The following is a 27,779-nucleotide window of genomic DNA, read 5'->3' as shown; positions in this document are numbered from 1 at the left end:
TACTCGTTTTTGGGGAGGCTTAGCTCAGACTCAGCTTAGATTTGTTGAGCCTAGAGAATAACTTGTTCATGTTTAACTCGTTTTATCGATCAAGAATTTGTGTTCAGCTCGAATTCTTGTAGACAAGTCGAACTTATTTGCTCAAATTTGGTTCTCTTGTGACTTGTATGGTATACTTTAAATTTCTTTTAATATATTTTAGTTTAGGTTTGGGTTGGGGTTCGTATATGTCAAACTCGAATTCAAACTTGTGATCAGTTTTCAATTATACTTTTGTTCAAATGCAGTTGAATTTGAATAAACTTACTTCGAATTCAACCCTACTCCTAATGTTTATCCCTTGGCACAATGCAATGGCAGACTCTTAATCCCTTTGTCTTTAACCATTGTTTCAGAATTTAAAATTGGCCAAAAGACTTATTCCCCAAGTTTTAGTGCATTTCCAAACAACTACTCACAGAGTTTCAAAAATCCAAATACCTACTTATCATCTAACTTCCATTAAAATTTTCAGTTAGTTTTAAGAACAAAACCGTCATTTTACTATTAATATTAACATTAATAAAGTTATATCTCTTTCCTCTTATTTTAAAAAATTAATAATTTCTCCTTAACCAAAAGTTTGAAAATTTGTAATTTTCCCTCTAGGGTTTGATTTTTCCAGATCTTGCGATCACTTCAAGAAGGTCGTCTGCCAGCCTTCCCACCAACTTCCTCTCTGGTGGTTTCCTGATGTGGAAACCACTAAAAAATCGACCAAAGTGGTCAACGATATTGCACAGATCTTTGTTCGATTAATGCATAGGCGACCGATTGTTGCACAGATCCATATGACATCGCACAGATTTGTGTGACGTCTATGTAATGTTGCTGACCATTTTGGTCAGCTTTTTGATGGTTTCCACATTGGAAAACCACCAAAGAGTAAGGTGGTGGGAAGGCTGGCCGACAACCTTCCTAGAGTGATATTTGGATTTGAAAAAAAATCAAACCTTAAGAGAAAAATTGCAAGTTTTCAAACTTTTGGATAAGAAAAAATTGTTACTTTTTAAAGCTAAAAGAATAAAATAAGATGTAATTTTATTAATTTTAATATTAATGATAAAATAATAGTTTTACCCTTATAACTAATTTTAAAATTTAATAGAAGTTGAATGATGGGTAGGTATTTAGGTTTTTGAAACTTCGCAAATAGGTGTTTGGAAATGCGTTAAAATTTGGGAAGGAATAAGTCCCTTTGGCCTTTAAAATTTCATAACATTGTATCATATAACCACAATGTTTACTTGTGTTAAGTGGACAAATAAATAATCAAAAGTTTATATCTCTAATTTATTTTTATTTATAAAGATGAATTCAAATAAAACTTTAAAGAATAATATTTAGTTATTATTTCTCGTCCAAATGCAGCCCTCACATGTGAAATTTTTTTGTGAAGATGTATGTGATTATATCAAAATGATGTCCCAAATCATACAATCATTCATGTTAGTTACAATGTAACCATCCATGGCTATCGTTATCAGGAGTCAGGATCCATGTCACAATCCAGCCACCCTACTTTGATTCTATGGTCCATGCACTCTCTCTGTAATTGTAAGTTACACTGTGATTGTCGGTCGTCAGAGAAAAGCTATAAACTTTAATTAAAAAAGCAACATGCAAATGCCCAATCCATTCGGATCTCTCTACTTTACCACAGACAAATTAGGCCCAAGGACTTATTTCCACTCAAAATATCCTATTTTTTTAAAATTTTTATCATTTAATTTTAAAAATTTTATTTATCCACTCATGAACGATTAAAGTTTACAAAATCCTAATCTCTTAAAATTTTATTTATTTTTTTCTCTTAAATTCTAAAAACTAACTATTTTACCCTTAAATCAAGTTTTTAAAAATAACATTTATCCTTTAGGATTTAGTTTTTAAACTCCGATATTATCTTTAATGTCATTACCGATAACCTTTCCCTTTAGCCCTTTCTCTATCTCTGACGATCTCTTTCCTCTCATTTGGATCTCTAATCGATATTGATTAAAGTTGTGAAGATAAAAAACTTTATCGAGAGTGTTTAGAGATGAAGCAAAAGTTTGAAAACTAAACCTAGGGGGGAAATATTATTTTTTTTAAACTTAGTATAAAAAGAAAATAGGTCGTTTTAAAGTTTATAAAAAAAATAAAATAAAATATAAATTTATTTTTAATATTATATATAAAATAATAATTTTATTTTTAAAATAAATAAATTTAATTATTTATATATAGATAAATAAAATTTTTAAAAAAGAATATAAACTTGAAAAAATAACATTCATTGAGTGGAAGCAAGTTGTTTGGCCAAAAAATTACCCTCAATGATTTCAAAACATGTGGGCAAAATCAAACAACGGTTCAAGACAACACCCTCGTTGCCAGTTTTTTCCAAGGTTAACGTACAAAATCTTTAAACTCTTGTGTTTTACCTCTAGGCCCCTTTTTAAGTGGAATAATTGGAGTATAAGGGGCCAACTGCAGTTTCACAGGTGTACTAAATGCCTTAAAGACAGTGACACAAACAGAGTTGGAAATGATATGGAGAGAGAGAGAGAGAGAGCTTGACAATGTGTTTGATGCATGTGATCATTTATGCTGGTGGTTGCTTTTCTTTAACATTAGAGCTCAATTTTCTTGGTTGTGTTTGTGTGTTTTTACACAGTTTGTGATATGGGGACAATGAAGTTTCACTACAAGATTTCTTACGGTTATCAGACTGAAAGAGGAGGAGCTCTTGCGGGGCTTTTGGTGCTTCTTTTTCCAGTTTTATTGCCTAGTTTGTTCAGTCCATTAAGCCATGCTTCCCCTTCTAAGTTCTCGGTATGCTTTTTTTCCTTTCTATGTATGCTTCTTATTTTGTTCTAATGCGAACGAGTAATTTAAAAAATTTTTTTTTTTAGCCTAATGAAGCTTGGCTGCTTGGGGATATATTATCTCAGTTACTTATTGTTTCTCTCATATATAATAGAAATTATGGTCCTATATCTAGTGAAGTGATGGAATGAAAATGGAACTTTTACGTTAAAAGTATGGATGGTTACTTGAAATAGACAGAAAAGATTAGTGTAAATTGTCAACACATGATTGGGGAAAGTCGAGCTTTTTAATTGCTGGGTGTAAATTTAATCGTAGTGTGGGACAAGTTGAGATGAGGTTTTGTTATATTTATGACAAGTTGGATTTCGTTGATTGGTTACTATGTGGGTTTGGTAAGTTGAATTATTCGACTTTACTTGGCTGGGCTTTCTTGACACCATTCGTTTTTGGGGTTTTGGGTTAGTTTATGGTTCATAAAAGTTGTTCCTTGTTCTTATGTGCTGGAAATTAGAAGGCAGGAAAAGATGATTTAAATGCGTAAAGGGGGAAACCTGTTAGGATGGGTGGAATGGTTGCGATTGCATTGATCATAAATGATCATGCTAATTGTGGTTTAGGAATGTTTTCTTTCAAATCAAATTTGTTTAATAACTAACTAAGAAGGCTATGATGCGCACACAAAATAACTTGGAAGCTGTTTTCCCCACAAGAAGCCTGACTGACATCTGGAACACCCTGAATTTCTCCTTTGGTCACTTAAGGCAATAAAGTCATTTGGGGTGGTATCTTTGCTCTGAGCATGGACATCACAATTTTTTTTATTTATAATGCTTTCATCTTAGTGATAATCATGCCCAACACCGTAAATCCTGGTAGCTGTTTTCCTGAAAATAAATTCAATTTACATTTGGAAGTCCTTAAGAAATATCCATGTTTCTATGTCAGGCCAAAAAAAAAAAAAAGCAATTTTTTATTATTGTTGCACTTAGCATTAGAATCAGAAATTATTTAGCTTTGTCTTCCATGGACAACCTGAGTCCATATGTATTAAATAAGATAAATATATTTTGGAAAAATGAATGCTCATTTCATGTATAGCTATATGCACATTTCCATTGATTACTCTCTGATATCCAAAGTCACGTTCTACTTTGTTTGATAAATTGATTGTTTTGTACAGGAATGGAATGCTCCAAAACCTAGGCACTTACCTCTACTTAAGAGTGCTTTGCAGCTGCAAAAAGTGAGTGACAGTCTACTGAGCACGTGTCTAAGCGTGTTGTTTAGTAACGATGCAATCATATGTTTCCATCTGATTGATTTCTTTATGTTATACTAATATAGGAGTATTGTTCATGAATAAGTCACTATTTATGAGATGGCTATAAAACATGGACAAAGATAACTGGCATGATCATAACGATGGCACTCAAGATTGTATCATCTTGGAAGCTAGTTTTTCTGCACAAACCCAAATGACATCTGGAAGTGTCTGCATATAAGTGAGTTAGAGTGGTGGTGGATCCTTGCACCATGGGTGCAAGAGATGGAAAAGTTATTTGTAGTAGTATTTTTGCTCTGATGATACACATCACAAAACATTTCACTTTGTAATTCCTGGAAAGATTTTATGGATGTACTTAACTTACCAGGCTAATGTGTTTTAATGTTGGGTTGTTCAATTCAATGAAGTAATATTCACCTTCCTATTGGTGTGTATGCCACTTCTGTGCTCTCTGATTTGGCATGCATTTTTCAAAATAATGCACATATTCATGTACAACAGAATGTGCCTGTAACTATTCAATGTTGGTTTGGCACCATATCTGTGAAGCTTACTGTTTCTGTGTAATTTTACTATTTTATTGAAAAGTTATTATTGTGCAGGATCCAAATGCTTCAAAGCCAAGGCACTTACCTTTATTCAAGGGTGCTTTGCAGCGCGAGTATGTAAGTGAAGGTCTTTCAAGTGGTGTCTGTATTTTTCCTTCATATACTTTTGTTTCACTTGAAAAAATCCCTTCTTTGGTTTCCCTCTCTGTATCTCTTTCAGGCAACTGGAAAGCAATCTGATCTCTGGGTTCCTTTGGTTGATCAAGGATGGAGACCATGTGTTGGATCTCCAAAAGCCCTATGTAAGTAACAAGAAATGAGGTTACCATATAAGTTGGATTTCTGTAATTATTTAATATTCCAATTGAGTAATGAAGCTTAAAGTTGTAATATAAATGTTTTTGCTTTACTAATTTTTCTCATTTTTCTTGTTAATGATTCTGATTGGCCTTGGATGCACATGCCATTATTTGGAGCAGCATTACCAGAGAAATCTCAGGGATACATCCAAGTATTTCTTGATGGAGGGTTAAACCAGCAGAGAATGGGGGTAGGTACATGGAGATCATAATAAATCTCTTTCCTGGATACCTTGAAATGCCAAGGGTGTTTACGAATAAAAATCTTGTATAATATTGAATTAATATTGCAGTCACTTAGCTGTTGTTGAAAAACTTAAGAAAATACTCACTCAAATGTGTAGTCTTTTTTTTTGTTTAATGAATAGTGGCCTTAATCATCTCCTCCTCATAGATATGTGATGCAGTTGCTGTTGCAAAAATACTGAATGCAACGCTTGTGATCCCACACCTTGAGGTAAATCCTGTTTGGCAGGACTCAAGGTAATTCTTGTGGAAGTAACCCCTACTTTCTTGTTTGGTTTTTTAAATTAATTGTACATGATTTTCCTTTTGTCATTCGGGGACGGTGTCACTCTAATGATGCTTACTTTCACCTGCAGCTCCTTCATGGATATATTTGATGTGGACCATTTTATTCATGTATTAAAAGATGATATTTCTATTGTAAAAGAGCTCCCTGATGAATATTTTTGGAGCACAAGAGAGTATTATGCCACAGCTATTCGAGCTACCAGAATCAAGACAGCTCCTGTTCATGCTTCAGCTAACTGGTATCTAGAGAATGTCTTGCCTGTACTACAGAGGTTGGTAGTTAAGTTACCAGAACTACTTGTTTTGGACGCGTAGTTGTATTGTTAGAAAATTTTAGGCCAATTATTTTATTAGTGTTATCAAATCCAGTATCTTTCTTGTGTTTTTGTTAAATATTTTTTCTTTACAAGATAAGTTCTATATATTTTTGTTTTAAAAGTTCTCATTCTCCGAAAATATTAGTTAAATTCAATATTCTCCCCTCAATGGTACCATTATGCAGATTTGTGTGTGGGCCCCAGTTATTTTCTGGGATGTCCAAAGATCCAGGGTAATTGTGAAGTTTTAGCTTGTTATCTTTGTCATTTCTGAGATCTGTAACATTTTGTATGTTCCAGTTATGGGATTGCTGCGATTTCTCCATTCTCTCACCGTCTGACTTTTGACAACTTGCCAATGGACATCCAACGGCTACGCTGTAGAGCAAATTTTCAAGCATTGATTTTTGTTCCTCATGTTAGAGAACTGGGAGATGCCCTTGTCAACCGCTTAAGGTATCCTTCAAGCAAAAATAGAGTGCTTGGAAATGGCCATTTGATGGATTATATTGATGCACATAACAAACAAGAGCCATGGAAATTTGTTGTGCTACACCTCCGGTTTGATAAGGTATGACTTAATTCTATTACAGATTTAGCCTTACTGGTAAATGGGTGGGGTGAGTTGAAGTTGGGGTGGTTTTACAATCTAGTTTGTGAGCTTATCTTGTGTGATATGAAAAATGGGACCAGATTATTTCAAAGATTCTGATTTGCTCATTATTTTTTCCTTCATATTATGCTTTGCATTCTGTTCTTACATCTTGGACTGAAACCGGAGGGCATATAAGTTTTTGACACCAGTTGTAAAGTTAACATGCTGACATCAGTAAATTGCACCTTTCCTAACAATAGGTTTTAGGCCTGCTTTCCTGTTGACATAACCATGGTAATGATTGTGGATTTTGCACTTATACAATTGTTCAACAGGTGATTCACCCATCTTGTTCTAATTTTTCTATCCATGAACTCTTCCATTTACCTTGTGAACATGCAGGACATGGCAGCTCATTCAGCCTGTGATTTTGGTGGGGGTAAAGCTGAAAAGTTGGCTTTGGCAAGGTACCGGCAAAGGATTTGGCAAGGTAGACTTCTTAACTCCCAGTTCACTGATGAAGAGTTGAGGAGTCAGGGGCGTTGCCCTTTGACTCCAGAAGAAATTGGGTTACTGCTAGCAGCATTGGGTTTTGACAACAGTACTCGCCTTTATCTTGCCTCCCACAAGGTCTTTTATCGTTATGTAACTTGAGCTTGGCCATGTTACTATCATTTTCTTCATGTTTAGAAAAGTGGAATTTATGTTTCTATTTTAATATATTCTTTTTATTTGCCAATGCTGCTGCTTTTAGGTATATGGTGGGGAAGCTAGGATTTCAGCTTTACGAAGATTGTTTCCACTTATGGAAGATAAAAAGAGCCTGGCATCTTCTGAGGAACGGGCAAGGATTAAAGGAAAGGCTTCTTTGTTAGCTGCAGTAGATTATTATGTTAGCATGCACAGTGACATCTTCATCTCTGCTTCTCCAGGAAATATGCATAATGCACTGGTGAGTTTTATTGCTGTTTTCTGGTATGTGCATCACCAAACATAAGGTTCAATTTGGGAGGAGATATGCTTTGCACTTTGCCTTCCAATGTCATTTTATAATTGCAGAAGGTTGAGCCCACCCAAATCTCGTCAGGTTGAACTTCATTCATACTTATTGACTGATAAGTAGAAACTAGGATTAGATTCAAACTGAGATTGTTCAAGTTCAAAATCAAGTTTAGTTCGAATGAACCCGAAACGAGCTCAGCTCAAATCTAGGTTTAATGATAGCGATTGACACCTTGTCTTTTGAACTTTGTAATATATGCACAGGTTTGTGTTATACCCATCTCAGAACTTCATATAATTAAACAGTTCTTGAACAATTAGAGAGCTCAAAAAGTTAAGAATCCAGAAGGTGAAAGTTTTTGTGATGTTGCAGGTGGGACATCGAACTTATGAGAACTGGAAGACAATAAGGCCTAACATGGCATTGTTGGGAGCACTCTTCCTAAACAAAAGCATAAATTGGTCAGAGTTTGAGCAGGCTGTGGTTGAAGGACATGAAAAGAGACAAGGCCACATCAGATTAAGAAAAACTAAGCAGTCCATTTACACATATCCTGCTCCTGACTGCATGTGCCATCTCTAACATACCTTCTATAGCCACTGATTAGGCTTCGTGTCTATTTTTTTTACGCAGTGAATGCACAATAAAAGGATTGGTTTGTGTTTGTCAAAGTCTGATATATATTTTGAACTGCATTTTCAGAGCAGAATAGAAGTATATAGTTCCATACCAACTGCTTTTGATCATTTACTGTTTGTTAGTCTACATTCAGGCCAAGCGATGTCGAATATTATTTGCTGATCATGCATAATTTTAGAAAGGGAAATTTGATTGAGCTGTGCTCGTTAAGAAGTGAAACTGCTTGGGACAAAAAACTAGAGCTGAACTTGCCTATCAATGTTTTTTCAGTTCTATCATTCTTTGAACTACAAGTTCACCAATTTCGCCAGTACATTGTCTGAGTGGTTAAAATACTGATAATGAAGAATATACTAAGCTCATTTACGGTGTATGGCTGCTTGAGAACAGAATTAAAAAAGAAAACAGCTTCAGTGTAAATTTCTGGGAATAGGTTAGCAATGCAAATATGCGAGCATAATATCTGCAACTACCCTAACGTATCTCACCGACACCTGCTGTTGCACTTGAACTGGTTGGGGTTTGACCATCTTTCCTCTCCTTCTCATTAGTTGAAGACCCATTTCCATTCCAGCTCGCACTAGCCATTTCCTTCATCTCTGTTGGCTGAGAGGAAACCATATCTTCCTCTATCGGAAGGGTTCTTTTGGAGCCCTCCAATGCAACACCAAGAACTATGTTTTCTTCCAAAGCAGGCCTTGATGTAGGTTGTTGTGAGACTGGCAACTTATCACCTTCCTGCTTTGACTCCTGTAATCCACCTCTTTTGTCTGCAGGGGTCTCTGATGAGGAAACTGAAGGATTATCTTGCTTTCCATTCTGTATCATGTTCCCAAGATTTCCAATTTTAGGTTGCTTGCTTTCAGACATCTTTGTGTCTTTACTTGAATTAACAGACCCTGATCCGGGAACTTTGGATCCAGAACTTGACATTTCCAGGACCTTAGAGTTTGTCTTGGTTACAGATTTTGAGGTTGATTTGGTTACTTTTTCACCAACCTTGGGATCAGAATTGGATGCTGCCGCACTGTTTTGGTCCTCCCTGGTGTCTGGATTTGGTGTTTCAGCAATCTTTGCATCTGCCTTCGAGTCAGATTTCGGAGTCCCTCCAATCTTAGCATCTGTTCTGATGTCAGGTGTTGGCCGTGGAGACTTACCACCTTGCTCTCCACTTGAGCGTGATGGACGAGTTTGAGATTTTGTTTTATCTCCTCCATGGATTTTGTATGATGGTTCAATTAGTAGCAAAGGGCGATTAGATGCCATACCCTGATGGTTGTAGATGGAATCTGCAAATGGAACATTTTCCAAGTCACCATCAGTAAATATTTTCTGCACAGTGCGGATTGGTGTAGCAAGACGGGCTTTGTGATGGCTGATAACTCTAAGGAGATCCAACAGTATAGCTTCCTGTTTAATCAAACACAAACTTAATAATGAGTCTATCTGGGGGCTGTCAAACTAAAATAGGATATATAGCAGCAGATAAATAAAACCATCAGTTAAATGGGTAAAGGTTTTTTTGGTGGCCAAAAGATGAAGAAAAATGAAGATGGAAATATCATAACAACATCAAAGCTAAGGTAGAAACAATGAAAGAAAAGTCAGACGCTTCGAGAACTTTGAGCAACACTGCTTAAGAAAATCATAGAGAATTTCTACATGAAGTTATGCTTGGATGCGCTCATAAGCTAACATAAAATCTCATAATCATTTTAAATGAAATTTCAGATCTCATAATCTTCTATGTATGAAACGGATTTATGACCAAAAAGTCTTACATACAGATCTTAAACAGAAGGGTCTCATACAAACAAGCCTAGAAACTTAAATAAGATAAGATACTAATGAATATTCCAGATCTGAAACTCAGAGAAATGAATGACTTGTACAGTAGAATTGGTATCCCATGGAAGTGAAAAAAATAAGGAAACCATTATGATCCACCAGATGTATCTCTTCTTTAAACACAGCAAATGAGGATTAAACTTCAGCCATCCAGACCATTAAGATAAGAAATTCTTTTGCACTGAATCAACATGTTAAAGTCTCCAAATGCAAATGAAATGGACCAGATACTCAAGATGAAACAGAACAGAAACAAGAACATTTCATCTTAGAAAAGCATCCAAAATCTAGATGTGTAAGTTAACATTCCTCATGCATCACATGCTTCTAATTCAACATTTGTCACCTGTCAGAACACCAGAATTGCAATTGAAACAACTCTCCTGACCAAGCACCCAAACTTTTATCTTTTAAAAAAATAACCAGATAAAATTTCTCTCTTTTAACTTCAATGAGATATTTTAAAACTACAAGCCACAATTTACTTAGCAAGGAAAAACTATTATCCCCATGAAACTTATGGAAAAATATTGCATATTTCAGTTTTCATGTTGCAGCATCTTGCATTGCCACTGTCATTAGTTTATGATGTATCTGGACTAACTGTGATCAGCAGGCATTTGTCATAAAAGATAGAACTACGGGAGAAAGATATCCTACCTTGACACAAAGATACTCTTCATGATGTGAGGTCTTCACAAAACAAGACACCAGTATCTGTCAAAACCCAACAAGAAATTCAAACATATATAAAGCTAATATTAAAGAAATTAATATGTAAGGCCATGGATTTTCTCATAAAGCTCATTTGGTTGATTTTTTGAGCATCCTGTTAGTGTTTGTATTAACTATACATTTCAATGTATATCAAGTTTCAGCTTTATTCCTCTTTCATTGAACTAATTAATTCTAAAATGCTGTGTCTCCGCTCCCCAGAATTATCAGTTTCTTAAACTATTTTCATTCCATTAATGTGATGGAGAATTTCACGAAAGCATGTCAGTGTGGCAAGCTGCTGGTAGATATGTCCAATCTGTGCTGCTAAGAAGATGTATTGTTCATGTACATATAGTGACTGTCAATTATGATCCTTTAATTGGATCTAGAATTCTACACTGCACAATTATATGTAGCAAAATTTTAGTTTCTGGATTGCAGAAGCAGGATGGTCAAACAGGGCTACATAAAAACTTTTCAACTACCGGTCCTGCCAGAGCATATTTCTACAATGTAATCTTGTCCCCTGAAATTGTCTGTTTTTTTTATAAGGTAAAGAGGAAACACAAAGGGCACCAAAATTAAGCTCTTTGAAAATCCAGATGTTTAACAGATCTGAATGGAAATTGTTAACAGACAATAACATTAAAATTGAATACTTATAATGTTAGTTGAATTATCAGGGTAAATATATAATAATAGCATTATAGCTACTGCTGCTATCAATTGAGAAACCGAGTTATAAAAGTTAGTATATTAAAATATTTTAGTTGCAAGCTTATCTAAAATATAAATCAGTGTACGCAAAGCGAAATTATTTTACAAGATGTGGAGACTCTTACACTCCCCAATAATTGCTTCTTATAATACAAACAAACAAATATTTAATAAATGTCAAAAAGTCATTAAGAAATTATGTAAATAGAATTATCACTTCGTAAGAAGATTCAAATATATAGCACTAACCAGAAGAGCTTGATTTTCAGAATTGATATTGTCCAGAAATACTCTTCTATGCAACCTCTGCTGCTCAACTTGAGGATTCTTGGCCAAGACTTTGCGCATGTCAGCAACTATATTCTGTACACAAAAAGCCTCCAGACAGGTATTAGAGAAGAACCATAAAGTCAAATGGCTCAAAAGGCATTGCCAACTATTATGAGGAAGGCAGAGCTAGATAACTTCTCACATTAATTTTATGAACATCCAAGTGGCTAATGGCTAGGTGAGTTTTAATGCGCCAATGACTTTTCTGAGTAAGATTTCTCACAACATTTACAGTGAACTTGTGATTTGGGATATGAACAGCTTCACGATCTTCACCCCTTATAATTGTTGGTGACCACCAACCCACATGCTGCAGATGGGTGAAAATAGCAAGAAAACATAATACTAAATAGAATGAAAAATTTTCACCAACAAATTTAATTGCTATATTAGTACCAAGCCTTAGTTATGGATGTATAAACACATGCATCATTCTAGTGAAGACCAAATTGTATCACTATCTAGGTTTGGTCAACTGGAGAAAAACTTTTTCAGAGAAGTGGATGCATTCTTAAATACAAACCTCAACAGTACCAGACACCTCATAGCCTTCAATCTTTGTTTGTATCCATTCATTCACAACAAAAGGTCGAGTTGCATGAATCATAGCACTTGAGAGAAAATTTGTGAATATCTGAAACAGTGACCAACTTTCAAGTTTTGAAAGAGTCCAGAAAAGCTACAAGTTGAAATAAACAACACTCAGAAGGATACTACCTCACGACCAGCAAGAGTAAGCAATACTGTTCCAAGACCTCCAGCTGTAAGCCACTTTTGGGTAGAGAAACCAAGCAACTCCATGAACAATGAAATGGAAGCAACCCATACTGCAGAGTACACAGCTTTCCCCGCAAACTGGAAACCCATCTGCCATAAAGAAGGAAAAAAACTTATTCATCATAAATTTTGAAAGTTCAGCTCAAAAGATTTTGCGGAATTTTAGGTCATCTAATTAGAAAAAGCAATATGAAAGATCATCTCTCTTTTATAAATTGATGAAGAAGACAGAATACATGCGACAGTGAAAATATCCAACTGCTGTGTAAGGCTATAGCCAATGGACCTTTAGGTGCTCTTCTGTTGTGTGTACAACCATAAAAACTGATTTTTTTGGACATGGTTGGTTTGCCTTTAAGGCTAATGCACCCCACACAGCCATACCTAGTTAGTCAAGACAATTACCCGCCCGAAAATCCTAATAATTCTTAAAACTCTCACATGAGATATGAAATACAACAATATTTGTATTAATATAGGATCTTGACCGGATAGAGGTAATGGTCAAGATCAAAGACAAGGAAATTAAATGGCCTTGGTAGTCCAGGAAAGGCTCTTAGCACAGGAATATATCAACAAAATACTAATAAACATCTAAGAAAGGTAAGAAAAGTGAGTTTAATTATGTTAGAAGTCTTGACACATACATTTCTTGTATCACTGGTGTCACTAGTCTCCATGAAGAATTTCTGTGCCTGCTGAATCACACTGGAAAAAAAAAAATGTAAAAGTCACAGTTAGTGCTCATGTAAGCAACAACAAATAAGCACCACAACATCAAAAACAATATTCTACATTCAAGCCCAGCTATATATAAAATGATAAAATCTTTCTTGCATTAAACAAACTTGTTGGTACCTTACCAATAAACTCAACCTTTCTGGTTTTGTGGCAACTTAATGGGATATCAAAACTAGGATGATCAAGTGGATTAGAGCTCTAATCTCTCATTTCATGAATTGAATTATAATAAGATATGTTTGTGTTTGTATTTTGGTCTTGTTCAATCAATGTGTCTTACACATGATGGGCATGTCAGTGCATAAAAACTAGTGTTAACCATTATATAAATTTAAAGCTTTGGATTAATGGTAACACAGCAATTTTCTTAATTGGCTAAGAGGTATCAGTCGTATAAAGCAGATTGAAATTATATGAATGAAAAGCAGAAAGAAATTGTCCTATATAAGAAATGGAATATGCTAAATGCATAAGCCAAAGAGGATACCTGAACCACAGAAGCAATCCTACAGTTTTATTGCGTAATTCCAACTAAGACTGGACCTGATAAAACCAATTTAATAAAAAATACAGCATAGAAAACCTGCTCACCTTGATAAACAATAGGCAAACGCTAGCACAGTTGACAATGATCTTATAAAGTTCAACAGTCGTAGCTTAACAACCTGACTCGCTTCTGTAGGTAAAACTACTGGATCCAGTGCTCTACAAGATACACACCTCTCATCAGAATCCTAATTGAACTGGAAACTAGTTTTCCACACAGGAAGAATGATAGATACTATTGTAACTCAAGTGAAACAACGAAAAAAACCTGCAAATGAGTATTGCTCCAGACCATAGCAACAATGGCTGAATATAAGATGTCATGACATAGTGTGTTCTACTCTTTTTCCAATTACTATCATTCTTCTGCAAATTATTGTACACATTGCATAAACCCAATTTAGAACAGAGAACATATAAAGGGTATAGTAAATAGCAGAAGGATGAAAATTTAAGAAATAGATCATGCATGAAGCACAAATAAAAGGGTATAGTAAATCGCAGAAGGATGAAAATTAAAGAAATAGATAATGCATAAGTCACAAATAAAAGGGTATAGTAAATAACAGAAGGATGAAAATTAAAGAAATAGATCATACATGGAAGAGTATATTTCTGCTATGACGCACAAGTGGCCCAAGACCCCATACAGCAAAAACAATAACACCTATTGCAGGAAGTAATTGAAGTACAAGAGGACTACCTTGTAGGACATTATATGACCTGCATGATAAAAGGAATTATTATTCTTTGCATCATTTAGAAGAATAAAGTGCATAAAATAGAAGAATGTTGTCAATAGTAACTGTATCAAGTTCTAGACACTTCCAGAGAACAGTGAAACTCGATTTAGTACAGCAATATGCATTAGCAAGAACATTGTGAACTCTTTAAGGACAAAAGATAAGCAAATTTTTAAACTCCATTCCATATTAAACATTTTGATGGTGTCTTATTTCTTTTTATTTTCAATATACTATCATTGCTTCAGATCATGTCAAGCTGGAAGGTTGAAACATCATGAAATCATCTGATAACCTACTGGAAGATTCAGATGACCACAAGAAAAAAAATTATTATCTCAACTGGTAGGGTGGCTAATTTATCATGCATACATGTCTGTAATCACTAACAGAATCAAATTATATCTCTAAGGACTCTATCATACACTTCCACTCACATTAGAGCCATACCTAAGATTAAAAAACATATATAAATGTCTTGTGTGTTTGCATAAAAAATGAAATTCAATAAGGGAACAGTTGCAATTGTGCACAAGCATTCACATACAAGTCTAATTATGCGAGTACATGAAAATAAGTAATTTACTTTGTAATGGCCATTGAGGCAGCTTTCACGCACTGACATGCTTGGCCTGGTAAAGGTGAAAAATGGCACCTAATACTGCTACTTCTATAGAATACAGAATATATTGGCCGGTCTGGAATGCTAGAGAGATGAATTCTCCAGGGAGCTTGCAGCCTAATCTGTAACAGAAGAGATCATTTCCAAACTTTGTTAGAGAGTCATTGAAGCTTCCTTAATACCAGAAGAATCAATTAAAGACTATCCATTGGCAGCCTTAAGAAGAGATACAAAGTAACTAATAATAAAAATTCTATATTCATGGCTAGTATAGTCTATGGCGAAAAGATTTTTGTTCCCCAAAAAAATCTTGGGCAATGAGTTTCTTATTATATAACATATACAGCATAATCTTGCCAATATGGCACAGTAAGGTATGATCCCACAAAAAACACCACAACTCCAACAATGATCATTAAACTAAAAGAATGAAATGGAAAGAGTACTAAAGGGCTAGAACAAGTATTGGAAAATATTAGTTAATACCACAATTAGTAGATAACACTATTGAACTAGATTAAAAACAATACATGGAAAAGCTAGGTGACAATATAGCATTTTTGTGTTTGACAGTAAACAAAACAATATGTAGTAACGATAAAAGGAGCTACAGCAGTAGACCAGATGTCTATAATACACTCTAAAGAAAACAAAATCGGTACAAATGTGAATTAATCTATAAAAAAAACCAAGGCGAGTTAAGTGACAATTTAGGTTTGAAGCACCTGCTCAGTGAAAAGATTGTCATGCAATGTTACCATGCTGTCATAATGCATAATTAACTGAGGCCTCAACTAATTGTAGACAGACCACATAGTGGAAAAAGAATTGGATGTAAGCTAAATATGTTGACTTATTTTAAGGTCAAAATCTTATATCCTATGGCTATATTTAACAATCATTTTCCAGACACTATTTGATTAAAATAAAATATGCACAATTCTACCACATGGCAAGAAGAAACATACCGAAGCACGTGATGTGGGGATGGCACTCAATAAATGTAGGTCGCCCCTTCCCATTACATTCTGAAAATAGATACATGACTTTAGTCATCCGCAACAAAATAAATTGGGGAATATACATTCTGCAAATGAAAGATATAATTTCTGTACCTTGATTCGTGTCTTATACCCCTGGTTCCTGCAAAGTCCCAAATCATGGGACAACTGCAGAGAACCAGCAACCACCATTGTAGGGTTGATATGTATAAACAAGGTGGTGTCACTGCGTTAACTAACAGTTAACCTGCACAAACGGACTTAATAAACAGCTGCAAAAAATTAAAATTACAAATTATTTGCATAAAAATGAATCATCATGCCTAATTAACTCGAATATAAAAATCATCTCTTCCTCACAATTAATCGGTATATACAAAGTGATAGCTTTGTGTATAAACTAATTAATAAACAATAATCATCTATTCTCAATAAAACTACTTCTAACCGAAATTTACTGCATGAACCAGACCAAAAAAAAAAAAATTGTTATAATAACCCTAGAAATGAAAAACAATATCTAAATTCTCATCATTTCAATTTCAAAAAATTAAATTCACCTTCGTAGCTATTGTAACTTCAACTAAAAAATTTCAGCAGAGAAATATTAAAAACAAGGCAAACAATAAAGAAAATATAATCAGTTTGCGTATGAATTTTCGGGAAAAAAAAACTCACCTGATAGAAAAGAAAAAAAGAGAAAGGATTGAATATAAATTGAAAAATGAAGACAATGCTGAAAGAATATGGAATTTGACAGAAGTGAGACCTAGCAAGCTACGAGAAGATTGACGAAGAAGCGGAGAATTTCAGGGTTCTAAGCTTCCAAGAAATTTCAGCAAATTGATTATTTCGTTATTAATCAATTTTTGGTTTGCTTTGGTTTTGCTTTGTTTTGTTTGTTTATTTTATTATTTTTATTTTTATTTTTGTATGCAGACGCCGACGGGGAGAGAGTTAAGATGGGCTTCTGTACGGTTCGACAGACACCAATTGATACAGTGGTCACCATTTAACCACGTGTATTGCCACGTCAGAAAGTTGTGGGCACCACCAGCTAAGCCAACGCTACAAACAGATGGCAACGTAAGAATACTTTGGAACCATTCCTAATTGTAATGTTCTATATTTTATCCTAAGCAATATTATAGGGAGATGCTTTTGATTTATATTATATTATTATATAACTAGATATTATTTTATTATTAATTTAAAATTATTTAATTAATATTTAATTATATAATAATGTATTATATGCATAGTTTTATTATTCTAACATTATCTTAAATTTCAATATTAGACATTTAACATTTATTAGTAGGTTGAACCATATTTTCTTACGACTTGTGTTGATACTATTAAGTGCAACTTAGCTAAAGTAATTAAAAACAATAGAATGATAATATATAAAAAGTAATTTTTAAAGTGATTCAACATATTACTTGAAAGTCTATGTTCACTGTTATGTTATTAATTTTCTCTAAAATGAATTTGGTGGATTAATGGTATTGATTATAAAGTACCATCCATTTTTCCTTGCACAATTCTAAATTAATAGATTTTTAGAGGAAATGATAATAATATAAATACATAAGTGAATACATTGAAACCCTAATAAAGTGAATCTAGGCATCCAAGTGACAACAATTGATCAAGTTATCTTGCTAAATAAAAAAAATGGTGCAATCCAATAATGATAGAGGATTGAGTTGAGAAGCGGATTTAGGATATTATGACATTAAATGACATGTTGAGAAGATTATGGGATTCAATAATGGATTGGTGTGTTGGTGGTGTAGCTAGTTATTGATCACATAGTTAATCATTTCTCTACTGACACTTGTAAATTTGACTAAGATTAAGTCTGATTACACAAAAATTGTCTTATTTTTGGCATGTAAATAGTGATAAATGGGCAATTAAGATCACCACTTCAAAACATGTTACGTAAAAGATGTTTTTGCTTTACATTTAATGCATTACATGCGTATGCTTGTTGTGGTGGTTCAAATCACCATGATATTTTATTGTGCACAATTTATGTTTCTTATTAGATCGGTAACACGCATCATTGACTTCACTTAAACAATTAAAATTTATTCTCCCTCAATAGTAGTTTGCCTAAAAAAAACACCCTTACACATATGCTTCAACTTCTTCTTTACTCTAAAAGTTATCAAGCATTTCAAATTCTCATCATTCTTTTCTAAAAACCTTAGAATCTCCAGTGAGCATTCCAAACCCTAAGACCTTTCAAACTCTTCCCAAATAACTCATTAGATCTCTTTTGAACAACTATCACTAAAACTTTTTTTCTATCCAAATGTGTTGGAGCATTCTTTATATGAACCATTAACAAGGTGGGTGTCATGTTTTGTATTTTTGGTGTTGTGTTGCTTGAATGTTGTTTGGGTGTATCTTTATCTCAGTAGACAAATTTTTTGGTAGATTTTAGGGTAAAAGAGTAATGTTAGGTTAGGTGAAACTTATAGGTAGTCAATACTTGGTTAAGGTTTTTGACAATTGATAATCATCTTTCTTTATTATTTTTATATGTCTTCTAGAAGTTCAACCAGTGATGGAGTTAAAATTACCCCACTAGCTTGAAGCCAATTGGCTTGAAGGCCTTATCAATAAGTAATAATATCTTTTTGGTGAGGAGGAACAAACTCGCATAAATGATCGTTTAAGGTTGAGTTTAGAGCTCGATAGGGAGCCTAGTGGAAAGTGCTTTGAAGGAAATTAGTCTTCATGGGGAGCATAATCCTCATTATCTAACTCAAACAATGAAGACATCATGAAAGATTGAGACATCAAAAAAATCCTTAATTAATGCGATAGATGTAGAGCATTTAAAAAGTTGCTACAAATGTAATACCTACATTTGAGTAGCAATCTTATTTTTGTCATTTTATATTAAGTTTGAAATTATCTTAATGTGGGTCAAGTGAAATTTGTTTAAGTCTTTTCCAGTATTTAAGAAAATAAAGGAATGAAGGGTCATTCTAAATGGTTAATGCATGTTCAACAAGTGCTAAATGGATTAATGAAATAATACACCACATCAAAAGTCGATTAAGTGGCAAACAACTATTCCATCAAGGTGAATGCTCGTTCCAATGATTATTTAATTCAAATTCTATATAATAAGACGCAGTTCCATAATCTATTATTTCCAATATGGACCAAAATTGACTCTAAACTCTTGGTCTAGTACTATTATATCACTAGAGAATTAACCAAACAAAATTGAGAATGGAAAAGTGAAATCAACATCAAAATTGATAAATAGGAATCCAAGTAACTCGGAATTGGTATTAAGATTGTGTTCCAAGCTTGAATCATAATACTTTGATTATAACATGTTATGAATATGTCAAACATGAGCATGATTAGAGTATCTTAGTAAAACTAGAAGGTTTATGTTGGCTAAATTAATAGGTATTTATATGGATATGTAATTTAAGATATTATACGTTTGAGATCATTAAGATTTGATGCACTGGTATGATCTATGTTATATTATGATGATTTAATGTTTGTTTCATTAAGTTAGAACTTTAGTCTAGATTGTTATAATTCATTATGGTGTTACAGTATAAGAATTTTGGCAAAAATAATCATAATCTACCAATACAAATTTAATGGACTAACCATTCCAAGGGCAGGAACAATCATTCCATGGTTAATTTAGGGTTTCGACATTGTGATGGAATGCTCGTCCTATGGATAAGTATGGTTGTTCCTGTCACATGGATTAGATCTCGATGAACATTTATGTTTAAGTATAGTATAGTTGTTCATATAGGAAAAGACTAAAATACCCCTAAATAGATGGACATGTAGAATAATTGTAACACCCACAAATATGCCCCAAGGATAAAATAGTCTTTTATTAATATTTTGATTATTATAAAGTGGGATAGGTTAAAAACTTAAAATTAGCATTTTATTTAAATTTTGAAGATAATGAACGACTTGTGCATAAAGAGTGCACGCTTATTCATTCAATATCACATCAACCAAATGGATAACGTGTTATATAAGAGTTTTTGAAAAGGTTGCATGTCATGCATGCTTAGATGACATACCCCTGCACTCGGTTACAATTGGAAAATCTTATAAAAGACACATTATCTCTCCTTAGAAGGGATATCCCATAATTCTAATTTTAACAATTTTATTCATTTAAGAGTAAGAGAGAGAAAGAAGTTTGATTCAATTTTTTTAACAATAAGAGATGTTTTCTAATAAAGGTTAAGAAGAAGATATCAATGTCAAATCTTCTTGCATATGTGTGAAAATCAAGCAATATGTGATCATGACTGCACATGTGTGTGTGTGTATGTGTGTGAAGAGTTGCTATAGAAGAAAACCACATTTTGTATATATTCAAAAACAAATATGTTGTAAGAAAGGACAAAAAATAAAAATAAAAATAAATGGTTTTTTGATTTACCTAGTACACAACCACGTAGAAAAGGAGAAAGCAGAACCTCTGGTGCACCGTTAAGGGAAGGAAATTGTTGGGGAAAACTTTGCCACGCAAAGACTATCATGGTCACTAAAGGACAAGTAGGCTTTCAATCTATTATTCCTTTTTGCACGTTCTATAAATTGGATTGTGTTTGTTACGTATGTATATATATTGCCAATTGCTTATTTACGAGAATTGTATATGCATGTTCTAATACATACGAAGATTAAATATACGTGGTGTATGTAAGTTCTAAATCTATTATGCTCTGAGGATATATGTTAATGATTTACAATATCATTGGTAAATAAATATTATATGAATTGGTGGAGTAAAAGCATGAGTCGATGCTTAAATATGCAAAAAAAAAAAAAAATACAAAATTCCAGAAAGGAGAAGACAGAAGCCATTGCACCTATTCCAAGTTGGAAGATGATAGGTGTACATGGTGATGAATGACTAAGCACCATTATACATGAGAGGTATGCAACTAGGCTTGGGATAGGTCATTGTTTGACAAGTTAGGCAGACACAAAATCTTTGAGATGGCGTATCTTTTTCGTAATAAGTAGACACAAAATCTCTGGCAAAATTCTTTTTCTGCATGCCAACTTGTATTACATACTAGTATACTATGTGCACCCCCACACACGTTAAGGTAATTACGAGTCATAGTAAAGGCTAATTGATGAGATATTCTAGTCTTGAGAAACACGAGCTAATTGATAAGATGTCTCAGCTTCTAATAAGGAAGTGAAATTAAATTAATTGGCAATGACGATGTAAACAATGTTTATGATAGAAGTCTTTTCAAACTATTTCCACAAAATAGGTGTAATTGACACTTGAGATGTGCCTAAATTTGATGATTATTGACGTAAGAGGTATCTAAGACCCCACTCAATACAAAGGTGTATGAGACACCTAAGATAAGTGTCTAATCAGTTGCATCAAGGATGTGTGTGACAGTGAGACTTTGTCAAGAAATTTCATAAGAAACATCATATTTACTGTGAATATCTATTAAATATTATAACTCACGTGCTTATTGGGTTTTGTAGATAAGAAAAACAATGGTGCATACGGGAAGGTGGGTGGATTAGCACACACACACTGAGTTATGCATTTGAATATAGTTGTTTTTATTTCATTTTATTATTGCAATCATTGTTTTATGGGTTTCATGCACATTAGGACTATTAGGATTACTTAAAATTACTGAATTTATTTTTGGGACACTTTTTGGCACGTTTGTTTATTTTTAGTAAATGTTTGGTGTTTATTTTTCATGAACATTAAATCGTATCTTTTTATTATTATTTTATTTTAATTATCCACCAGTAATATGTCACCTCGAGTAATTACCGCTAAAGGTAGGCTCCTGAAGTAGGGTATTATATTTTGGTATCAGAGTATGGTTTTGGGAACTTTAAAGGGTGCTGAAAATAGTTTTTATAAAATGTGCATAAATTAGCAGTCGAAAAAGTGTTGATCACTCTCACACCTTGATCATTATAAGTAAAGTTGTCTCTTTCTCCCTTTATTATGCATAAATCTTGGGTTTGACTTATTCATATTCAAAGTTAATCTTTTGGTTTATTGCATTGGTTTTTTGGTGAAGAAATTCGTAAGGAAACAACCTTTGAAAAACACAATATGTATGTGTGAAACTTAGGTGTATGTATATGTTGCACATGATGATTTGTTGCTTGCATACCTAGAGATTTTGGTAAGCTATGTTGGTTGTTTTCACTGGCTGGGTTTGTGAATTTTAGACTAAATTTATGGAAGAAATTAAGGCCAAAATTTTGATGTCTAGATACCACAAGTGTATGCAAAATTGTGGGATGATTTTGTCATGGCTATAAATGCTTATATATGGGTTATATTACTATGCAAATTTTGTTTATCAACGAGGGAGCTTTGTCGTGAGTGGGAGACATGTGTATTAATTTGTATTGACTTTTTCCATGTTGCATCTGCAAAAGGGGAGGTGAATCTATCGTGCAAAGAAATTATGTGTAATAAGGATGTCTGTTTGCCATAAGTGCATGGATTTTGTGTAAGGAATTAGTGGTTTGCATGTGCTATTCTTTTTATTTATGTTTACAGGTTGTATATAATTGTCAAATCGGTAAACTCTATTAGTATTTATTTATTAATTCATGCATGTGTAGGTTCCCGAAATTGAACTATTGAATTGTTCAATTAGAAAACATAGCATGACATGAGTTTTGAGTGGAAGTTATTAATGGCTAGCATGTGCATTATCTTATTAATTTTCCATACCTATATGTATAGACTTTTGTCATGCAAATTTATGTTTGTTAAATGGATTTTAGAGTTGCCACATGAGAGTAAGACATTTGCTAATTATATTTCATGAACCTAAAAGATTTTAGTATTAGTATATTTATGAGAAACTCCAAATAAAAGAAGATGGTTATGTCGTGGAAACCATGAAAACTTTGCGTTGCATGACGTGAAGTTTTGGAAGGATTTATAAGTGTAATCCGTTAAAAATATAAGTGGCATGTGCCCGACTCTTGTCTGGAAAAATTTCAAAGAGCATGGGCTAAGTTTAGGCCATGAAGTTTTATTTCTAGGGTTCAAAGTCATGTACCCGAAGGGTACTTGTAGGATGATTTTTTATGTTTCAAATATGAAACATTTGTGTTAAAGTTTAGGGTGAGCAAACGTTCAGTATGGAATAAGCATTTGTTCGTGTTAGCGATGAGTGACTGAGGGAAAAGGCATCTAGCACAGTTAGAACTAGGCAAAAATTACACTTTTACCCTTAAGATAAGTAAATGATAGGGATTTAAATTAGAATAGCCTAGAAAAGTACGTGAAAGAAAGAAAAAAGGTTAGCTAGCCAATTAAAGGTGCTCGACTGTGTGGAAGACAACATCAGACCCTGTTCGAGTTAGATCCAAATTGAAAATAGAAAAGTCTAGAAAAAAAAACAATATATAGTTAGATAGTCACCAAGTGTGTAAATGGTGAGTTATGTGAAAACAACAAGGCTATATAAAAAATGGATACCTACAAGATGTGTCATGCACTCAGCGCCAAAGCACATTAGTCACAGAGTTCAATTTAAACGAGCATGTTAAATGAGTGGTCTTAGATTTAGTTCGTTACATGGTTAATAGGATGCATCACATCAAAGACTTGAGACTGTTTTGATGAAAGGCAAGGTGACTACTTATGCCTCTTGCCAGCTAAAAAATTATGAGGACAGATACTTGACCTATTATTTAGAATTAGCTGCAGTAGTATTTGCTCTAAAGATTTGACATCATTATTTATATGGGGTGAAGATTAATGTATATACCAATCACAAAAATTTGAAATACTTCTTTACTTAAAAGGAATTGAATATTTGACAATGTCGGTGGTTAGAGTTGGTCAAAGATTATGATGTGGATATTAGATACTAAACGGGTAAGGCTAATATGGTAAACAATGTTTTAAGTAGAAAGGTAACATTGTCTCAAATGACTGCATTTCTTGAGTTGCAACAAGATATCCTTCAACAACTTATTAAAATGGTCATCAAATTATTGGCCAAATTGGACATTAAATTGACTTTGTTGGATGAAATCAAAATTAGGCAGGTTACTGATGAATGGTGTGTATAGATGGTACAATGAGTTGCTGATAGACTTGAACTAGACTTTTAGGTGGTTAAAAGGGTTTTGAGATTTAGGGATCAAGTATATATTCCTTAGGATGATGACTTGAAGACTAAGATTCTGATAGAGGTATATAATACACTTTATATCGCCTATCTCAGAAGTATAAAGATGTACCAGATTTGAGGAAACCTTATTAGTGGCCTAAAATGAAAAAAACAGTGGTAAATTTTGTGTCAAACTACATGATTTGTCAATAGGTTAAGACAGAGCATCAACGACATTTAGATTATTATAACCTTTAACCATTCTCAAATGGAAATGGGAAGGGGTTTCAATAGACTTTGTGGTTCGACTACTAAAGGTCAGAGATGGATTCAACGCCTTGTGGGTTATTGTGGATCGATTGACCAAATCGACACACTTCATTTCGGTCTGAGATAATATGGACACAAATTAACTGAGGTAAATCTATGTGAGAAATATAGTAAAACTCTATGGAGTACTGAATAAAATTATATCATACAAACACATGACTTGTTTTGACTTTCTAGCAGAAGCTAAAAAAGCAATTTAGAACTTGATTGTGTTTCAATATAATATACCACCTCCAATAGGATAATGAGACGGACAGTCGAATCATCGTTGCATTGGGACCAGATTAGGGAAAAAGATGAATTAGTTAGAGCTTTGGGGTTGAGGTGACTCATTAAATGATTGATCCAGTTAGATTGATTCGAGAAAATATAAAATAAGCCCAAGATCGACAAAAAAAGAAAGCCCAAATGACTATTTCCCACCCAAGATATACTGCAATCTCAAGTTTCCACCCTTTAACTATGAAAACACCAAACACCCACCGATGGCCGGTTAAATTTAACAGAACCCTAACGCCTAAAAATTTTATCTCTTTTTGCCCCCATAAACTTTAAAAACTAAAATTTTTTCCTAGCCTAAATTTTAAAAAATGACAGGTTAAGGTTTCGTTTTGAAATCTCCGACGACATCTTCGGTTTTATTGTCGACGACCTCTCCCTCCTGAAGCATCATTTTCTTCCGACGATCTCTTTCCTCCCATTTGAAAGCCTGATCGGCGTCGGAGAATCTTTGGGAGACGAAGAACTTCGTCCGGGAAGACGAAGCCCTGCCGTCTTCGTCTAGGAAGACGAATCTTCCCTGACGAAGTTCTTCGTCTCCCAAGGATTCTTTGACGCCGATCAAGCTTCCAAATGGGAGAAAAGAGATCGCCGAAAGGAGAGGATGCTTCGGGAGGGAGAGGCCATCGACAATGGAGCCAAAGATTTCAAAACGAAACCCTATGGTGAAACTGTCATTTTTTAAAACTTAGGCTGGGGAAAAATTTTAGTTTTTAAAGTTTAGGGAGGCAAAAATAGATTATATTTTAGTTTATTTTTTAATATTATAGAGAAAATGATGATTTTACCCTTACCACCGTTATTTTTAACTGGTCATGGGAAAGGTGGAAACTTGAGATTGCAGCATACCTTCGGTGGGAAATAGTCGTTTGGCCAAAAAGAAATTACGCCAATCAAAAAAGGCCTGACTTAAAGTTCAAGGTTGGTGACCATGTGTTTATTAAGATTATTCCATAGTGGCATGTAATGAGATTTGACAAGAAGAGAAAGCTAACACCTCGATATATTAGGCAGTACGAAATCATTAAAAGGATTGGCAAAGTGGCTTATCAACTTGTGGTCCCTACAAGCTTGGAGTGCATTCACAATGTTCCATGTGTCATTGTTACACGAATGTCTAGGTGATCCATCACAAGTTGTTGGGCTCAACGATATAGAGTTAGACGATAATTTGGTATATGAGGAGTGTCTACTACAAATTGTGGATCGGTAGATTAAGATACTCAGACGTCGACAAATTCCTCTAATCAAAGTACAATGGCAAAATCATAGAATTGAGGAAGCTACATGGGAGATAGAAGAGGTCAAGAGACAAAGATTTTCCCAATTACTCAAGTGAATTTTGAGGCCAAAATTCTTTAAAAAGTGGAGAAATATAATACCACTGGATGAATGTAAAGGGCATTTACAGAGAAATATCTTTGTATTTATATAAATATATACATATAATATATGTTTTTACTCTTTTAGGAGTTTATATATCATAATCCCAAAACACATGGTATGGGATGACCATGACTCCTAAAAATATTTGTGCTAATAAAGAGTTATTATAGAAAAAGGTCACCTTATGTATATATCCAAAAACAAATGTGTTGCAAGGAGGGACAAAAATAAAAAATAAAAAATTAATTGTTTTATGATTTACCCAGTACCAAGCCATATAGAAATGGAGATGGCAGAGCCTTTGGTACGTCTTCAAGGGAAGGAAATCTTCAAAGAAAACTTTGCCACATGAAGACCGTCATAGTTGTTGAAGCACAAGTAGGCTTTCAATCCATTATTCCCTCTTGCACATTTTAAAAATTGGATTATGTTTGTTGTGCATGTATATATATTTCCAGTTGCTTAGTTACAATAATTGTATATGCATGTTTTAATATATATAAAGGTTAAATATACGATGGTTTTAGTTATGAATCTGTTATGTTGTAAGGATATGCATTGATGATCTGCAATATCATTAGGGAATAAATATTGTATGAATTGGTGGAGTAAGAGCATGAGTTGATTCTTAAATATGCAAAAGAAAGAAAAAGAAACACAAAATTTCCAAAAAGGAGAAGAAGAAAGTCATCGTACACATTCTAAGTTGGAAGACAACGGGTGTGCGTGGCGACGAATGACCAAGCACCACATGCATGAGAGGTGCACGACTGAGCTTGAGATGGGTCATTGTCCAACACCACCACAATTTCGACAAGCAACAAAACTAAGCCAAACATGCACTGGGCATGTTAGGCTAGTTTTCTTTTTCTATTGTCGACATGCAACGTGCATGTCAGGCAAGCATATAATCTCGAGGATGAAGTACCTTTTTCATGATGGGTAGGTACAAAATCTTTAACAGATTTTTTTTCTGCATGTCAACTTGTATTACATGCTAGTATAGTGTGTGTGAACCCACACACATTAGGGTGCACTTGCACCATTTAAATCATATTCCTACAACTCATAATACACCTATGCTAAGCATATCGCATTTGTGTCGGATCTTGGGAAAGAAATTTTTGCTCCATTCATATGTGTGGGGATGGATGTAGTGTCTATAAGGGTTCGTAAATGACCAGGCTCGAAAATGTGGTCATAATTGTAAGCATGGGTAATTACAAGTAGTATTAACGGTCAATTGATGAGACATCTTAGTATTGAGAAAACACGAGCTGATTAATGAGATGTCTTAGCTTTTAATAAGGAAGTGAAATTAAATTAATTGGCAATGACAATGTAAATAATATCTAAGACTAACATCCCTTCAAGCTATTTCGACAAGGGGGTGTAATCAACACTTGAGATGGGTGCACAAATTTGATGAATATTAACGTAAGAGGTA

The 27,779-nt window shown here is 33.9% G+C and overlaps 2 protein-coding genes across 5 annotated transcripts; one reads left to right on the top strand and one right to left on the bottom strand.

The window, feature by feature from the left end:
• The first annotated feature begins 2,532 nt into the window (after positions 1–2,532).
• Positions 2,533–8,240, top strand: LOC123198902 (O-fucosyltransferase 39-like). Its single transcript, XM_044613707.1, has 11 exons — positions 2,533–2,856; positions 4,034–4,096; positions 4,741–4,803; positions 4,907–4,988; positions 5,166–5,236; positions 5,440–5,528; positions 5,648–5,851; positions 6,197–6,467; positions 6,894–7,121; positions 7,246–7,443; positions 7,867–8,240. Exons 1-11 carry the CDS (start codon positions 2,707–2,709, stop codon positions 8,074–8,076), a joined length of 1,629 nt encoding a protein of 542 aa, XP_044469642.1. The 5' UTR covers positions 2,533–2,706; the 3' UTR covers positions 8,077–8,240.
• A 130-nt stretch (positions 8,241–8,370) lies between these two features.
• Positions 8,371–17,092, bottom strand: LOC123198901 (mechanosensitive ion channel protein 2, chloroplastic-like). 4 transcript variants are annotated; one of them, XM_044613706.1, is made up of 14 exons: positions 16,945–17,092; positions 16,290–16,422; positions 16,143–16,202; positions 15,139–15,296; positions 14,409–14,532; positions 14,078–14,175; positions 13,855–13,968; positions 13,170–13,230; positions 12,463–12,612; positions 12,269–12,379; positions 11,888–12,055; positions 11,665–11,778; positions 10,642–10,698; positions 8,371–9,543 (listed from the first exon to the last, which is right to left on the bottom strand). In XM_044613706.1, the coding sequence occupies exons 2-14, from the start codon at positions 16,365–16,367 to the stop codon at positions 8,608–8,610; spliced, it is 2,229 nt and encodes a 742-aa protein (XP_044469641.1). In that variant the 5' UTR covers positions 16,368–16,422; positions 16,945–17,092; the 3' UTR covers positions 8,371–8,607. The 4 variants fall into 4 exon arrangements, with proteins under 4 accessions (XP_044469641.1, XP_044469639.1, XP_044469640.1 ...); XM_044613704.1 differs by having other exon boundaries at positions 16,290–16,447; positions 16,854–17,083; XM_044613705.1 differs by having other exon boundaries at positions 16,290–16,435; positions 16,854–17,083.
• Between the last annotated feature and the right edge of the window lie 10,687 nt (positions 17,093–27,779).

This window comes from Mangifera indica, chromosome 16 (assembly GCF_011075055.1).
Source record: "Mangifera indica cultivar Alphonso chromosome 16, CATAS_Mindica_2.1, whole genome shotgun sequence".
Classification (NCBI taxonomy): Eukaryota; Viridiplantae; Streptophyta; class Magnoliopsida; order Sapindales; family Anacardiaceae; genus Mangifera; species Mangifera indica.
This window is presented reverse-complemented; position numbering and strand designations above follow the sequence as displayed.

Coding starts and splice junctions, on each gene's coding strand:
- LOC123198901 (XM_044613706.1), bottom strand. CDS start 16,367: ATGGTGGTTGCTGGTTCTCTGCAGTTGTCCCATGATTTGGGACTTTGC. Junction 14,533..15,138: donor GCCTCAATGGCCATTACAAA/GTAAATTACTTA, acceptor TTTATCATGCAG/GTCATATAATGTCCTACAAG. Junction 12,056..12,268: donor AGGTGTCTGGTACTGTTGAG/GTTTGTATTTAA, acceptor ACCCATCTGCAG/CATGTGGGTTGGTGGTCACC.
- LOC123198902 (XM_044613707.1), top strand. CDS start 2,707: ATGGGGACAATGAAGTTTCACTACAAGATTTCTTACGGTTATCAGACT. Junction 4,989..5,165: donor TGGATCTCCAAAAGCCCTAT/GTAAGTAACAAG, acceptor TATTTGGAGCAG/CATTACCAGAGAAATCTCAG. Junction 7,444..7,866: donor GAAATATGCATAATGCACTG/GTGAGTTTTATT, acceptor GTGATGTTGCAG/GTGGGACATCGAACTTATGA.